At 50.8% G+C, this 15,562-nt stretch overlaps 1 protein-coding gene across 1 annotated transcript; it reads right to left on the bottom strand.

The window, feature by feature from the left end:
- Positions 4,634 to 5,789, bottom strand: LOC110430444 (histone-lysine N-methyltransferase 2D-like). The gene is made up of 4 exons (XM_021448124.1): positions 5,433 to 5,789; positions 5,196 to 5,301; positions 5,027 to 5,115; positions 4,634 to 4,822 (listed from the first exon to the last, which is right to left on the bottom strand). Exons 1-4 carry the CDS (start codon positions 5,787 to 5,789, stop codon positions 4,634 to 4,636), a joined length of 741 nt encoding a protein of 246 aa, XP_021303799.1.

The following is a 15,562-nucleotide window of genomic DNA, read 5'->3' as shown; positions in this document are numbered from 1 at the left end:
TCCAGAGGCCAGTCTATTTCATCAGCGAGGTGCTCTCGGAGACCAAGACACGGTATCCACAGATCCAGAAGCTAATCTACGCCGTGATCCTCGCCCGACACAAACTGCAACATTACTTCCTCGGCCACCCTATCACGGTGGTGTCGTCCTTCCCTTTGGGTGAAATCATCCAGAGTCAGGAGGCCACGGGAAGAATCGCTAAGTGGTCGGTCGAGCTTATGAGTGATACCCTCACTTATGCGCCCCGCAAAGCTATCAAGTCACAAGCCCTGGTGGATTTCGTCGCGGAATGGACAGACTCCCAGCTCCCCCCGGCTCAAGTTCAGGTAGAGCTGTGGACGATGTATTTCGATGGGTCTCTCATGAAGACAGGAGCTGGGCCGGGCCTGCTATTCATCTCGCCCCTGGGCGTTCATGTGAGGTATGTCATCAGGATTCATTTCGCCGCATCCAACAACGTCGCGGAGTACGAGGCCCTTGTCAATGGTCTAAAGATCGCCATTGAGCTAGGAGTCCGACGCCTCGACGTTCGAGGTGACTCCCAACTCATCATCGACCAAGTGACGAAGGCCTCGAACTGCCATGACCCGAAAATGGAGGCGTACTGCAAGGAGGTCCGTCGACTCGAGGATAAGTTCCACTGCCTCGAGCTCGTCCACATCGCCCGACGATACAACGAGGCGGCCGACGAGCTCGCTAAGATCACGTCGACTCGAGGCACGGTCCCACCTGACGCATTCTCGAGAGATCTGCACGAGCCATCCGTCGACTTGGGCTCGGGGGCTGGTGTCGAAGCCTCCCCCACCCAGCAAACGGACACCATCGAGGCGCTGCTAGCGGCAGCCGAAGTAATGGAGGTGGAACAGCGGCCTAGTCGACCGTTCGATTGGTGCACGCCATTCCTCGACTGCCTAATCCGTTGCGAGTTACCAGAAGATCGATCTGAGGCCCGCCGTATCGCTCGACGGGCCAAATCATATATAATCTATGGCGAAGGCAATGAGCTATATCGATGAAGCCCGACAGGGATCTTGCAGCGTTGCATCACCATAGAAGAAGGCCGAAAACTCCTCGAGGATCTACACTCGGGGGCTTGTGGCCACCATGCTGCTCCGCGGACCCTCGTAGGGAACGCTTTCCAACAAGGCTTCTACTGGCCAACGGCCGTAGCTGACGCCATCGAGCTCGTGCGCTTGTGCCATGGGTGCCAATTCTACGCCAAGCGGACGCATCTGCCCGCCCACGCTCTTCAGATGATCCCCATCACGTGGCCGTCTGCGATGTGGGGGCTCGACTTAGTAGGACCTCTACTAAAGGCTGCAGGGGGGTACACCCATTTGTTGGTGGCCATCAACAAATTCTCCAAATGGATCGAGGCTCGACCCATCACAAACATCGCTCCGAGCAAGCCGTCCTTTTCTTCACCGACATCATCCACCGGTTCGGGATTCCCAACGTCATCATCACCGACAACGGCACTCAGTTCACTGGCAAAAAGTTCTAGAACTTCTGCGATCGGCATCACATCCGTGTGAACTGGTCTGCAGTGGCCCACCCTCGAACTAACGGCCAGGTCGAGCGTGCCAACGGCATGATTTTGCAGGGGCTCAAGCCAAGAATCTACAACCGCTTGAAGAAATTCGACAAGAAATGGGTCGAAGAGCTCTCTTCAGTCCTATGGAGCTTGAGGACGACACCGAGTAGGGCCACAAAATACACCCCATTCTACATGGTCTACGGCTCTGAGGCCGTGCTCCCAATGGACCTCAAGTATGGGTCCCCTCGACTCAAAGCATACAACGAGCAGTCGAACAAGGAGACTCGAGAGAATGCGGTCGACCAACTCGAGGAAGCTCGAGACATGGCCCTCCTTAACTCCACCAGATACCAGCAGAAGCTTCGATGCTACCACGACAAGCACGTGCACAAGAGAGATCTGAACGTGGGCGACCTTGTCCTACGGGGGCGGCAAAGCAACCAAGGACGCCACAAGCTGACTCCACCTTGGGAGGGCACATATGTGGTGGCCGAAGTACTGAAGCCAGGGACGTACAAGCATGCGGACGAAAAGGGGGCGGTCTTCACCAACGCATGGAACATCGAACAGCTACGTCGATTCTACCCCTAGAACTTCAAAGCTTTACGTTCCCATGTACATTCTGTACCAAGGCCTTATGAATGAATGCATGAATGAATAAGATCTTTCCCTCAAGTAATTTACTTTTTCACGAGTCGAAATCTCGACATTAGAAGGGAGTACCAACTATGACCCATCATAGTCGATACCCCCTCGGGGGCTAGTAGGGGGGTGCCCCCCCCCAAGTGTCAAAAAAACCAAGTAATTCTTTCATTCCTATCAGTAAACCTCGTACGGTCGAGTAGTAGAGGCACCTCGAGCCCCTTAAGGGCCGAGAGACGATGAGCGTGAGAACTCCTACGCCCCCGGGCTACGGAAACTCTACTCGCTTCCTCACCCTTGAGGCAATCGAGATCGCCTTAAACAAAAGACCAAACGAGGAATACAAACATAGGCGCAAAGTGAAACAAAGGAGCCTCGAGCGGAAAGACGGGCAAACATTCACAGATCTTATAACTCACTTAAAAACATAATATTACATAAGATAGAACGACAAAGTACTATACAAAGGGCCCTAACACGTAGAGCAGGCTCACAGGCCTCAGTCTGCATCATGGCCCTCACCATCCTCGTCCGCACCCGACCTAGTCTCGGGAGGAAGCACTTCCGGCTCGAACAGCTTGGCCAACCGTTCCCCAGGGAGCTCTGCGTCATCGATCAAGGCGTGGAGCCTCTCCTCGTTCTCCGCATCAGTCTTGGAGATGTCGGTGACGAAGCCATGGGACACCACCTCCATGTCGTAAGAAAAGCCTGAGTAGACTACCGCCATCGCCCGCTTCACTCCGACATGAAGAGCGTCCCACACTCGATCCCTCAGTGTTGCACCTAGGTAGCACAGCTGATCAACCAATGCGTCGCCTCAAGCCTCCTCCCTCGACTCGTCAACAGGCTCGAGCTCCTAGGAGGCCGAGAGGTCGTTTATTGCGGTCCGTAGCTGACCATTCAAAGCGACCTCCCCCTCGAGCTGAGCCTTGGTGGAATGGGCCTCGACTTGGGCAGCCAGCAGCTCGTCTTTAAGCCCTACAAAGACCAACACGAAGAAATTAGATAACACCAAGCACACCTCAGAGAAGAGACTCGATAGTAGAAACATACCACAAATTCTCTCCTCCAGAGCCGTATTCATGGCAACCAAGTTAGTATTGGCCCTCTCAATCTCTTTACTGGAGCGCACCAGCTCGGTGTTGGCGACGCGCAGATCCTCGATCACCTTGCCAGCCTGTGCGATGGCTCCATTTTTCTCCAGCAGCTCTCCCTTCAGACGGTCAACGTCGTCAGAGAGGCCGCGAGATCGAGTCCGCTCAGCCTCAAGATCTTCAAGGGCCTTCTTCTTGGCCTCCTCCACGGCGCTCCGAGTGATCTCGCCATTCACGCACTCCACCTTCATCCTTTGGAAGCTTTCTCGGGCGGAGGCAAGTTCAGTCTGGAGGAGGCCCTTCTCCTTGTCCAGGTCAGTAGCGACATTTTAGTATGTCAAGGCCTCGTCCCGAGCCTTGGACGCAGCCTCCTCGACCGTCATAGCCCATTCCCTCAGAAGCGCGGCCTCTTGCACCGCTTTCTTCGAGGCCTCTCGAGCCTCAGCCATAGTAGCCTCCATCTCCTTCTTCTCCTCCTCAAGCGCCAAAAGCTCCTTGTAGGCCTTGAGGAGCTTCTCCTGCGACTCTAGGAGTTTGTCCTTGAGAATGGGGAGCTGCTCCCAGCCGCCTCTCGTGGCGTGGATGAAGCTTGATTTGATTCGAGAGGTCTCTTTCAGGTCCTGCGAGCCAGCGGTTGGGTAGTTAGAACATGAAACCATACGTTCTATAAGGATTAAGGTCCGAAAACACTTACAAAGTAGGCCAGTCCGAGCCCGTTGTTAACAACGTCGGACAGGAGCCCCACCGTATGCTTCATCCAGAGGCGAAGCACCTCGACGTGCTCCCACTTTTCGGCCTCCTTCCGGTCGTCTAAGAAAATGTTTGGTTCGGACGGATCGGTGGAAGCTAGGATGTGGATCCAGTCGGGGCACCAGTTCTCCATCTCCTGGTCGGCGCGCGCCTGGACGCCTCAGATGAGCTCCTCGACTGTCTCGAGCGACCCCCCGTGGCGCAGCAACAAGTCGACAAGGTAGGGGAACCGCCCGTCGTCATCCATCGTCTTCCAGGTCCCGGTCTCGCTGCCACCACACCGTCCATGCCGTAGATCGTACGCCACCACGCGGTCCTCCCACGATCGACGCTCCCAGAGGAATCCCGGAGCGATTCCGTCCATGCCGTAGATCGTACGCCTGATCTCGGACTGAGGGTCAACGGGGGTGCGCATCATACAGGCGAGCGCCACCACACCGTCCGACCGCCCTGACTCTGTTGGGATTGAAGCGGGCGCCCCTGGACGGAGCCACGCCGGGGTCGGAGGGCCGTAAACTGGCAGACTTTCCTCCCTGTTTCCAGGCTCTTGCGGCGCTGGTGGCACTAGTTGGGGTGGACTGTGAGAGGGAGGCTCGAGCAGATCTTCTAACTACTGGGCCCTCTGCTGCTGCTGCTCCTGGAGCTCCTGCAGCTCCCGTTGACGGTCCTGCTCCAGCAGCTCCTCGAGCTGGGGACCCGCTGGCGGCTGCCCCTCCTCTCCTTCTTTCTGCTGTAGCTGTTGCTCCTCATGCGGTTGTCGCCGTGTCTCCTGCTCACGCTCCTTTTTCTCCTTCTTCCTCTGCTCCTCGACAGAGTGGAGCCCGATGGGCCAAGGCGTCCATCTCGCGATGGGAGAGGCCTCGACCTCCTCGTCCATAGGGCGGGCGTCCCTCGGAGGCCCGTCGCCGCCAGACCCATCACTTATAGTGATAGGATCTGCCTCGACCCCCGATCGAGGAGGCTCGGGGGCTCCCTCCGGCTCTTGGAGACGAGGTGCCTCAACCCGCTTTGGCGACAACGGGGCGGACTCCCCCACCGACGGGCGAGGCAGAGCGCCCTCGATACAGGTCGACGGCCGAGGGTCGGAGGAGCCTGCAAGCACCCGATAGAAAAAATCAGTTGCCATAATAACCAACACAAAGCTAACACAAAGTTAGGAATGAACCGCTAACTTGAATCCTTAGAGGCCGCTCCCACCTTGAGCCTTTTAGCCATCGAGGGCTGAGCCTGCTCGAGTGTCTGCTTCAACCTGAGAAAGAGGAAGAGGCGTAAGAGAAGCTGGGAAAGTGCAGAGACATCAAAAGGACAGGAATCATGACATTGAAACCTTACCCCACAGGGAGAGCGACCCTCCTGCCGGTACCTCGACCGGCGGGCCTCGAGCTACCCCGCGTCAAGGCTCCAGGCACCTCTCGAGCAGGCGCCGGCCTCGGCTCGACATCTCCCACTTGGCCGATGCCTGGACTGGCGCTCCTGTGATCCATTCCCCCCTTGCTGGAAGCCGTAGCGCGACCGCGAGTCAGCGGCCCCGCCGTCAGGGACTTGACCCGATGGCCCGCCTTAGACGCGGGAAGAGGCTGGGGGCGGGAGACATTCTGACCTGGCACAGGTTCTGAGGGAGTGTCAGCGTGGGAGCGGTGTGGGGACGTCTCCCTCCGCTGACTTTCACGAGACCCGCTTGGCGCCCCCCTTTGGACTTCCGTCCATGGGACGTCGACGGCGGTCGGAGGAGGCCCATCGAGGATCCGGTCGAGACGGGACGCCATTCCCTCCGAATCGTCGCTATCATCGTCACCATCACAGCCATCATCCTCATTGGGGGATTCTTCTTCAGGCTCCCCCCTTTGCCTGGACTTTGCTCAACGCGCCTCTAACGCTTGGCGATCGAGATTTTTCCTCTTTTCCTTTTTCTTTTCTGAGTCCTTTGCGGACTTCTGCTTTTTAGCGGACTAGCGCCGCTTGTCGCGGTCGACCTCGTCCTCCTTTACTGGAGGCCTCGAGGACCGAACGTCGATCGGTCCCTGCGAGAGCAAAGACAAGCTTAAGGAAGGATCGAAGAAAGTCCAGAATCGAAGCCATATGCAAGAAAGGAACTTACCAGATCGATTGATCCCGCGTCAGGCCTCATAGGGAAGCCATTGACATGCTCCGGCTGGAAGTCGCCAGCGACAGCCACCCTGACCCGGGCTGCGACCACATCGTCCGCTGGAGCCTCGTTGGACATCCGGCACGCCTCGAGGTCCCAGGACGAAATGCCGCGACCCATCTCGTCCATCCTCAGCGGCCGAGACATCAACGGGAGAACCCTTCGATGATGGACGGCTGAGAGGACGAGAGCGGCGGTCAGGCCTTCCTCGCGTAATTTCTTCAAGGCGTCGAGGAGGGGGTCGAGCCGCGATTGATGGACTTGGACGACGCCGTACGTCCAGTTCTCCGGGCGCTCCAAGATTAAGCGGCCGGTGTAGGCAGGAAGGAGGCCATCATCGTTGCGCAAGTAGAACCACTGGGAGTCCCATTCGGCGTGGTTCGATGACAATCCCACCGGGATGTACTCACGCGGCCTCTCCATTTTGCCGTTCTTCAGCACCAGATTGAGGCACCCGGCCCGCACGGGTTTCCTCACACCAACAGTTCTGGTGGTAGCATTGAAAAGCTCACCCCGGTACAGGTGGAGCCACAAATCCCAGTGGGGCATCATCCCCAAATAGCCCTCACACACCGCGGCAAAGACTGCCGCGACGGTGATGGCGTTTGGGGAGAAGTGCTGGAGCTCCACCCCGTAGTGATTGCAGAGTGCCCGCATGAAGCGACTCGGAGGAGCTCCCAAGCCATGGTAGTGGAACTTGGCAAAGGAGACCACATAGCCCTTGGGCGGCCTTCGCTCCCGGTGGTCTGCCGCCGGCGCAATCCACTCTGGCCACGACGACGACGTGCGGGGGCGTAGGAGTCCCTCCCTCTCAAGCTCCAATAGCCGGCGCTCCGTCATCGACGACGGGCGCCAGTCGTCGGCGGCGATGAGCCTCACAGGCATCTTCAGGTGGGAGAAAGGCGACCTCACTGGTGCTCGAGGGTGCGTGCGTGTGAGGGGGCAAGGGAGCTGAGGCACGAATGGAGGCAGAAGGCAGAAGGAAGAACGGTAGCAAAGCCACGGGATATTTATAGACGGCAACCCACCAACGGACAGATCCGATAAACACGGTAACTCCCCCTATAAATGCGCCACCTAACGGTCTTTTTCCTACTCATAGACGGGACGCTAGGAATTCTGCGCCGATACAGTGTCGCAACGGCTCCCGCCTGAAAAGACGCGCCCAACGGGTAGAAAGGCGTACCGCCACAGCTTTTTCCTTCCCCTATAAGCCAAGGTACGTACCCATGAAAGTCTCGAGAGGTCGCAGGCTGACCCACCGAAAGGGTTCGACAGCCGATCTCGAGCACCAGAGTCAGGGATGCCCGGCGAGTGGTCGAAAATCAAGGCCCGCCTCGAGAACTCGCTGGGGATGTCCAAGGTAGGGTTGAAACAGTCGAGAGGAATCCCCCCGAAGGGAGGCATCGAGCCACTGGACTCTATCGAACGAGACCAGCATCCCCGACCACGTCGACCCCGCTTTATGAGAACGCCCACAGGCTGCAGCTGACCCCCTCGAAAGGGGCATAGGTTCTCACTTGGATCACCAGCTAGGAGCTCAATCTGGGGTAGATGACGCTCGCTCTATCGAGAGTACGTCGAGACCCCTGCGCAAAACGAGCCAATCAGAAACCTTCCACCACAGGTGTCGAGAGCGTTTCTGCAAATTAGGCGATATAAGCCTCGAAGGAGTCAAAAACTCCTCCAAGGTCTCGGGGGCTACCCCCACGGGTTCGCTCGCGCGCCCCCACGGAACCTCGACCACAAAAATATAGCCTCCACTCGAGCGCAAGCGCTCGAATGGAGACTCGGGGGCTACTGTCGAGGATATCAGTAAGGGGTGCCCCAACTGATATGCATGACGAGAATGCCCGTACGCAAGTCGAGGCTTCCGATTTGATGCTCTACCCAGTCACGCGTACGGTCCTCGACGGCCATAACCTCGAACACGGAAAGAATGTCCTGCGAATCGACCAGAGCTCGAGCGCAGGCTACCGTCGAATATGGAAACAGGCTCGAGCGAATCGGAAGGCGTCGAGCACAAGGACGTCGTCTGCCGCTTGACGCGGGAACGAGAATCAGGGCATTTAATGCGTCTGTCGCGTTCTCACCTAACCCGCCAGTCACAGGAAGCGTGATAGGGAACAGGCACCCGTCCCGTCATTCTTTTTGCAGCCTTTCCCACCAAACGAGCCAGAACGTGGCAGGATACAGAAAGTGGGTCGGAACGTCTAATCAAGACCCCCCTCGAGACGCCTAAGGTCAGCGCTCTGGCTGACAAGGCATTATACGACACCAGACCCTCGAGTAGGCACATTTCCTTCCTGGAGAAGAGTCAGGCGTCGAATGACGACACTACAACCACTCCGACGTATCTGCCACTGCGACGTACAAGCATGCAAGAGATAAGTCAGTCTAGGATGGTGCACAGGAGCAGATTTCAGGGGCACGCGTAATCATGATCAAGGCACCAAGACGGGACGGCTCGAGGCCACGCCGGTACGAAGGCCTCGAGTAGGTCAGCGCGCCATACCTCTACCAACCCCTACTCTGACGCCTATACATGTACCCTAGGTCTCTCCTTGGAACTATAAAAGGGGAGGTTCGGGAGCGGATACAGGGGGCGATACAACACAACACAACGCACGAGCCATACGTAGAAGAGAAACCTCACTCCATCTCCATCCATACCACGCTTGTATTCACCCCTGTACAAGCACTTAGGTGCAGAATAATACAAACTCTCCCCCCCGCTAGACGTAGGGCCTTCTCTTGCCCGAACCAGGATATCTTTGTGTCATCTTGCATCACCATCTGGGAAAGGGAGCACGCATACAAAATTTACTCATTGGTGTGACCCCCCGGGGGGAAAACACCGACAGGTATAACCTAGGGCATTTCCATTTCACCGATCATAGGTGTGTAGAGAAGTTTATGACCGGATTTAGGATACATGGCCGTACTATCAAGAGGGGAAAACTTGTTTGCATATTGGTCATCTAGTGCCACTTGTGCGATCTAACTTTGCATACGTGTTAGGATCGAGTGGCGTGGCAAGTTGAGAGACTAACTCCTTTGAGAAAATGTTTGTGAATAGCTAACACACATGCACCTTGGTGGTGTACACTTGGTGGTGTTGACACATTTGCAAAGAAGGTGGAGTTCCTAGGGTAGAGAGGGGTTTGGGTTCCTCTCTCCCTCCCGCCGAGCTTGCGAGGTAGAATTCGGCGCTTTTGAGAAAATTAAGTGTATATTTTCTATTGCGTCGGTGAGAAATTTGGAGAAGTCGCGAGAGTGTTTCTCACTGAGAAACACTCACCGGACGCACTGCACGGAGGCACCGGACGCTGGCCTCTAGCGTCTGGTGTACTGTCAGGTCTACCAGAAGAAGCAAAGTGCACCGAACGCACCGGAGTGAGTCCGGTGCTCAGCGTCCGGTGTGCGGGCGTTTTGCGACCCTCTCTACGCATGGGTCTGGTGAGCACCGGACGCTACCGGTGGTTAGTGTCCAGTGACCCTACAGGTTTTCGGAGCACTCTGCGCACGAGTCCGGTGAGCACCGGACGCGTCCGGTGTGAACCAGCAGAGCGTCCGGTGGTACTGTGTCAGGCACGAGCGTGTGCTAGCCGTTGGCGGCAACAGTCGAGTTCAAACGGCTAGTGACACATTGCTGTTTCCTAAGCACTGAACGCTAGGGTTGAGCGTCCGGTGGCTCCCTACAGTGAGTCCGGTGCCCACGACTTTTGCCTTGTAAATGGGCAACGACTAGTTTAGCCCTTAGGGCTATAAATAGAAGTGGTGGCTGGCCTTGGCTGGTGCTGAGCACCCTTGGGACTTAGTGTCCATGCTTGGGGAGTGCTAGGAAACCCTCTAACTCACTTGTGCTTGCAAGAGTGCGAATCAATAGCAAGTGATTAATTCTAGTGCGTTGCATTGATAGATTGCATCGAGTGGCACTAGGTGTTCGTGTTGCAAGCGGGTGGTGCTTCTAACTCTTGGAGGTTGCCACCTCCTAGATAGCTTGGTGGCTTGTGACTCCATCGAAGCACACAAGGAGATTGTTTGGTGCTCCGGAGAAGAGATTGTGTGGGGTACGGTGCTCACCCCACGGGGATCGCGAAGAGCAACTCTAGTGGATCACTTGTGGCTTGGAGGATGCCCATCATGAGAGTGGATGTTCGGCACCCACTGAGGGTTTGGCTTTGGAATGCCAAATAGCTCGTGATCCATCAAGTGGGTGTATCGCCACAATGAGGACGTAGCTTGGTGGCACCAAGTGAACCTCGGTAAAAATCACCGTGTCAATATTGTCTACTCTTCTCGGTGGTTTGCATTCGCTATACACGAGCTTGTATTTACATTCTTTATATACTTGTGCTTGTGTAGTTGCTTTTGTAATTAGTTTAGCTTGTGTAGATTGCTAGTTACCTTCTTGCTTGTGTAGCTAGAAGTAGTTCCCTTGCGTGGCTAATTCGGTTTGTGTAACCTTGTTAGTCACATTGCTTAGTTTGTGTAGCTAAGTAAGTTGCACTCTCTAATTTGGGATTTGTTGCCTTGTTATTGAGCTTGCTAGTGAGCGTAGGCTTTGTGCGATTTGCCTCACTAGTTTGTGTAGGAGCTCCCCTGGTTTGCAAAGTACTAGTTGCATAGGTTTGTGTGATCTTGCTTCTAGAATTGGTTAGGTGAGCTCTTGCTAAGGTAGCACCTTGTTGTCTTGTTTAATATCTTTTCACTAGTAGAAAAGAGTACAACGCCGACGCCCCTTTTTTATACTATAGGCGGTTGTAGTTATCACACGCCTGTGGTGTAAAAAGGGCGGTGTCAGAACTACGAACCGTCTATGAAGATGCATTTTCACAGGCGGTTTTTCTAACTGAACCGCCTGTAGAAATCATGTATTTCTACAGGCGGTTGTCCTAAGGAACTGCCACTAAAAATCATATTTCTACAGGCGGTTTTCCTAACAAAACCGCCTGTAGAAATCATGTATTTCTACAGCCTGTAAAAATCTTATTTCTACAGGCGGTTTGTTAAGAAAGCCGCCTGTAGAAATAATTTGAAATTTATTTTTTTTGAGTTTTTCAAATGACCTTGTTTGAAAAAACTGTCAAAATGAAAGTTGTAGATCTCGAAAAGTTATGAAACTTTGTAGTTGATAATTTTTTCATTTGACATCATCTTGTCGTCGAAAACTACGTTTGGATTTCTTAAATTTGAATTCAAATTTTGTAAATGACCTCGGATGGAAAAACTTCCAATATAAAAGTTGTAGATCTTAAAAAGTTATGAAACTTTGTAGTTGACAACTTTTCTATTGTAATCCATTTAGAGCCTCAAATAATCAATTTATGCTCGGTTTGTGATAATATGTGAGGAACTAAACTTTAATATAGACACAAGTGAGTGATAGGTGGAGTGGTAGAGGAGGCTACGCGCAAGGGCAAGGTCTCAGGTTCGAATCCCACCAGCCGCGAAGCACGCGATTTTACGCGAAAAAAGCGCGACTGTAGAAATGTCCGATGGGCCTTCCCTATATTAAAATCTTTTTTTTCTATTTTAATCTTTTTTTTTCTATTTTAAAAAACCGATTTCCTATTTTCTGAAAAAGATTTCTACAGGCGGTTGACATAACTGAACCGCCTGTAGTCCACAGGCGGTTCTTAGTTACCGCCTGTAGAAATGTCCCATTTCTACTGGCCTCCAGCGCAAGCGGTGCTGAAAAACGCCAGTAGAAATGGGTTTTCAGCCGCCTGTACAGTATGTGTCTGTACTAGTGTTTACAAGGTGCTAGAGAACTTAGATAGAGGGGTGTAGTCTTGGCTAGACCGATAGTTTTAATTCTACATTTGTTTCGGTTAGCCGGTGCGATAAATTTTAGAAAGGACTATTCACCCCCCTCTAGTCCGCCATCTCGAGGGAGCCCTGCAAACACGTAGGGGCGTCAGATGTGTCTGACGTGGCCACACCAGACGCTCCCTAGCGTCCGACGCTCACAGCCATAGAGGCTCGCTCGCGCGGATGCTAACGTCACACTTCACCGGATGCAGGAACAATGTGTAGGCCGCGTTCGATGCTCACCCATCAGACGCTCCGATGCATGCTTCTCTCCTGTGCTGCTCAGCCACTATGCACCAGATACTGGGCTAGCGTCCAATGCGTGGCCAGCGTCCAGTGAGTGTTTTCTCAGTGAAAAACACTTCTGCAACTTTTCAAATTTTTCACCGGTGCAATAAAAAATATGCATTTCATTTTCTCAAAAGTCCCCTCTCTACCCTTCAAACTCTACCTCCTTCTTAAAGTGTGCCAACACAACAATGTGTGTACCAATATGTGCAAGTATGTTAGCATTTTCACAATCATTTTCTTCGAAGGATTTAAGTTATCTCACTAGGTTCTAAATGCATATACATGAACAATGACACCTAGTGGAACTTGGTAACCAACCAAAGAACTCCCCTCTTTTATAGTATGGCTATCTATCAAAAAAGTGATCACACCCTCTTTGGTGTCTTGATCACCAAGATCAAAACCCTAAGCAATACCTTTGCCTTGATCTCTATAGCGTTTTGTTTTTCTCTTTCTTCCTTTCTAAGTTGAGCACTTGATCATCTTCTGGTCATCACCATCATCACCGTGATCATCTCTTGCTCTATCACTTGGCATGTACCAACCTTATCTAATCTACACACTTAGCATGAAGGTTAGTACTAGGGTTTCATCAGTTATCTAAAACCAAACTAGGGCTTTCAATCTCTCCCTTTTTGGTAATTTATGACAACCCATTTACAAAGATTTTTAATAAAATTTTCTTGGATTCATGTTGCTTTCCCAAGCATTTTACCATGTGCAAAGGTTATGGACAAGTTTCATAAACCCAAATTGGTAGTAATTGCTCCCCCTACATATGAGCTAAGAGTTTGAACTTGAAAGCTTGCACATATGCTTGAATATGAAATATAGGAGTCAATTTCTAACAAATGATGTTAAGGTGTAATAATGGACCTTTGAAGCATGATACCAATTGGAGTTGCCAATGTACACCATCCTTAGCACCATTAGTGACTAGACATTCACAAATACTAGAACACCCTATGAGATCAAATATTATAAACAAGGCTCTGTACCACTTGTGAAACAACTAACAGTCTAGTTACACTACCTATGCATGCTAGTTCTTCATTTCATCATTCAAGCCTACAATTAGCATACACCACACAAGCAAGGTGTCAAAGAGAAAGCTTCTAAAGATAATGTGAATGCAAGCAAGCATATGTGATGCACATTCAAATGAAACATACAAGTTTATGAGCTTGCTCCCCCTACTTGTGTGATTTAAAATTTTAATTGATCCCGTTCTTTTATCAAATCTCCCCAATGTTATTTATCTTTGTAATTTCTCTCCCCCTTTGTTATCAATAACAACAAAAGGTGAGATCAAAATTTAGATAGGTTAGTGTGAAACAATGTGAAGTGAAATCATTTTCCAAAATTAGTTCAATCTAGATTACTTGCCTAAAATATTTAACTCGGTTTGATCCAAGGACAAGCTTTTTCACACCTCAAACAAAGGTTATCTTATACCATGTTGAGTTAAACACTTATAGCTCATTCTCTAGATTAAACACTAGGATTGCAAACCCACAAATATGTCATATGCTACCACTAGATCAATGCAAGCATAGAAGCAATAGTGGTACCATACAAGCATTAAATTCATTTGATTTTCATGAATGAGCCTTTTGTAAGGAATGCCAAGATGCACTAAACAAGTCCTTAGCAAAGGATGAGTGGCATGTCAAACCATTTTACCTTGCTTTGCAACATATATTTGAGAAGTCAAGTATTTTTAATTCATTCCTAAGCTTGCAAAACCTTTTCTCATCAAGTGGCTTGGTGAATATATTGACAAGTTCATCAACGGTGCCTATACTCTCAATACAAATGTCCACTTTTTATTGGCGATCTCTTACGAAATGATGGCAGACATCAATATGCTTTGTTCTTGAGTGTTGAACCGGATTGTTGGTGAGTTTCACATTACTTTCATTGTCATATAGAAATGGCATTTGTTTAAAGTTGATTCCAAAATCCTTTAATGTGACCTTCATCCATATAATTTGTGCACAACAACTACCGGCCGCAATATACTCTGCTTCGGCGGTTGATAGTGCAACACTATTTTGCTTCCTAGATGACCATGAGACAAGTGATCTTCCCAATAGTTGACATGTACCTGATGTGTTTCTTCTCTCAACTTTGCATCCCGCATAGTCCGAATCAAAATATCCAATAAGTTCAAACTTTGCACCTTTGGGATACCACAAACCAACATTTTGTGTATGCTTCAAGTACCTCAATATTCTTTTTGTTGCTTTCAAATGACTCTCTCTTGGTGAGGCTTGGAATCTTGCACACATGCATATACTAAACATGACATCCGGTCTTGATGCATTCACATAGAGTAGGCTTCCAATCATAGATCTATACAACTTTTGATCCACCATATTTCCACTTGCATCACTATCTAAGCTTCCATTTGTTGCCATTAGAGTGCTAACTGATTTTGCATCGTCCATACCAAACTTCTTGAGCATGTCTTTTATGTACTTGCCTTGACTCACAAATGTGCCAGTCTTCAATTGCTTGATTTGAAGACAAAGGAAGTAGCTAAGTTCTCCAATCATTGACATCTCAAACTCGTTAGCCATCATGTTTCCAAACTCCTCAGAAAATTCTTGATTGGTGGATCCAAATATGATATCGTCAATATATATTTGCAACACAAACAAGTCCTTGCCAATCTTCTTGGTGAAGAGAGTGGTGTTAACCTTGCCCATCTTAAACCCTTTAGAGAGTAAGAAATCTCCCAATCTCTCATACCATACTCTAGGTGCTTGCTTTAATCCATACAATGCCTTTCTTAGCTTGTAAATATCGTTGGGTTTCTTGTCATCTTCAAAACCGGGAGTTAGTTCAACATATACTTCTTCACTGATATAGCTACTAAGAAATGCACTCTTCACATCCATTTGGTATAGCTTGATGTCATGTGCACAAGCATAGGCTAACAAGATCCTAATTGCTTCCAATCTTGCAACCGAGGCATATGTTTCATCAAAGTTAAGACCTTAAACTTGAGTATAGCCTTGTGCTACCAATCTTGCTTTGTTTCCTACAACTATCCCTTCTTGATCTTGTTTGTTGCGAAAGACCCATCTAGTGCCAATGACATTGTGATCGCTAGGCCTTTCGACTAACTCCCATACTTGATTTCTCTTGAAGTTGTTAAGCTATTTATGCATAGCATTAACCCAATTAACATCAAAGCTTCATCAATCTTCTCTGGTTCAATGTGAGACACAAAGGTTAAATACTCAGAAAATGATGCTAGTCTTGATCTAGTTTGCACTC

Source organism: Sorghum bicolor, chromosome 9 (assembly GCF_000003195.3).
Source record: "Sorghum bicolor cultivar BTx623 chromosome 9, Sorghum_bicolor_NCBIv3, whole genome shotgun sequence".
Taxonomy (NCBI): domain Eukaryota; kingdom Viridiplantae; phylum Streptophyta; class Magnoliopsida; order Poales; family Poaceae; genus Sorghum; species Sorghum bicolor.
This window is presented reverse-complemented; position numbering and strand designations above follow the sequence as displayed.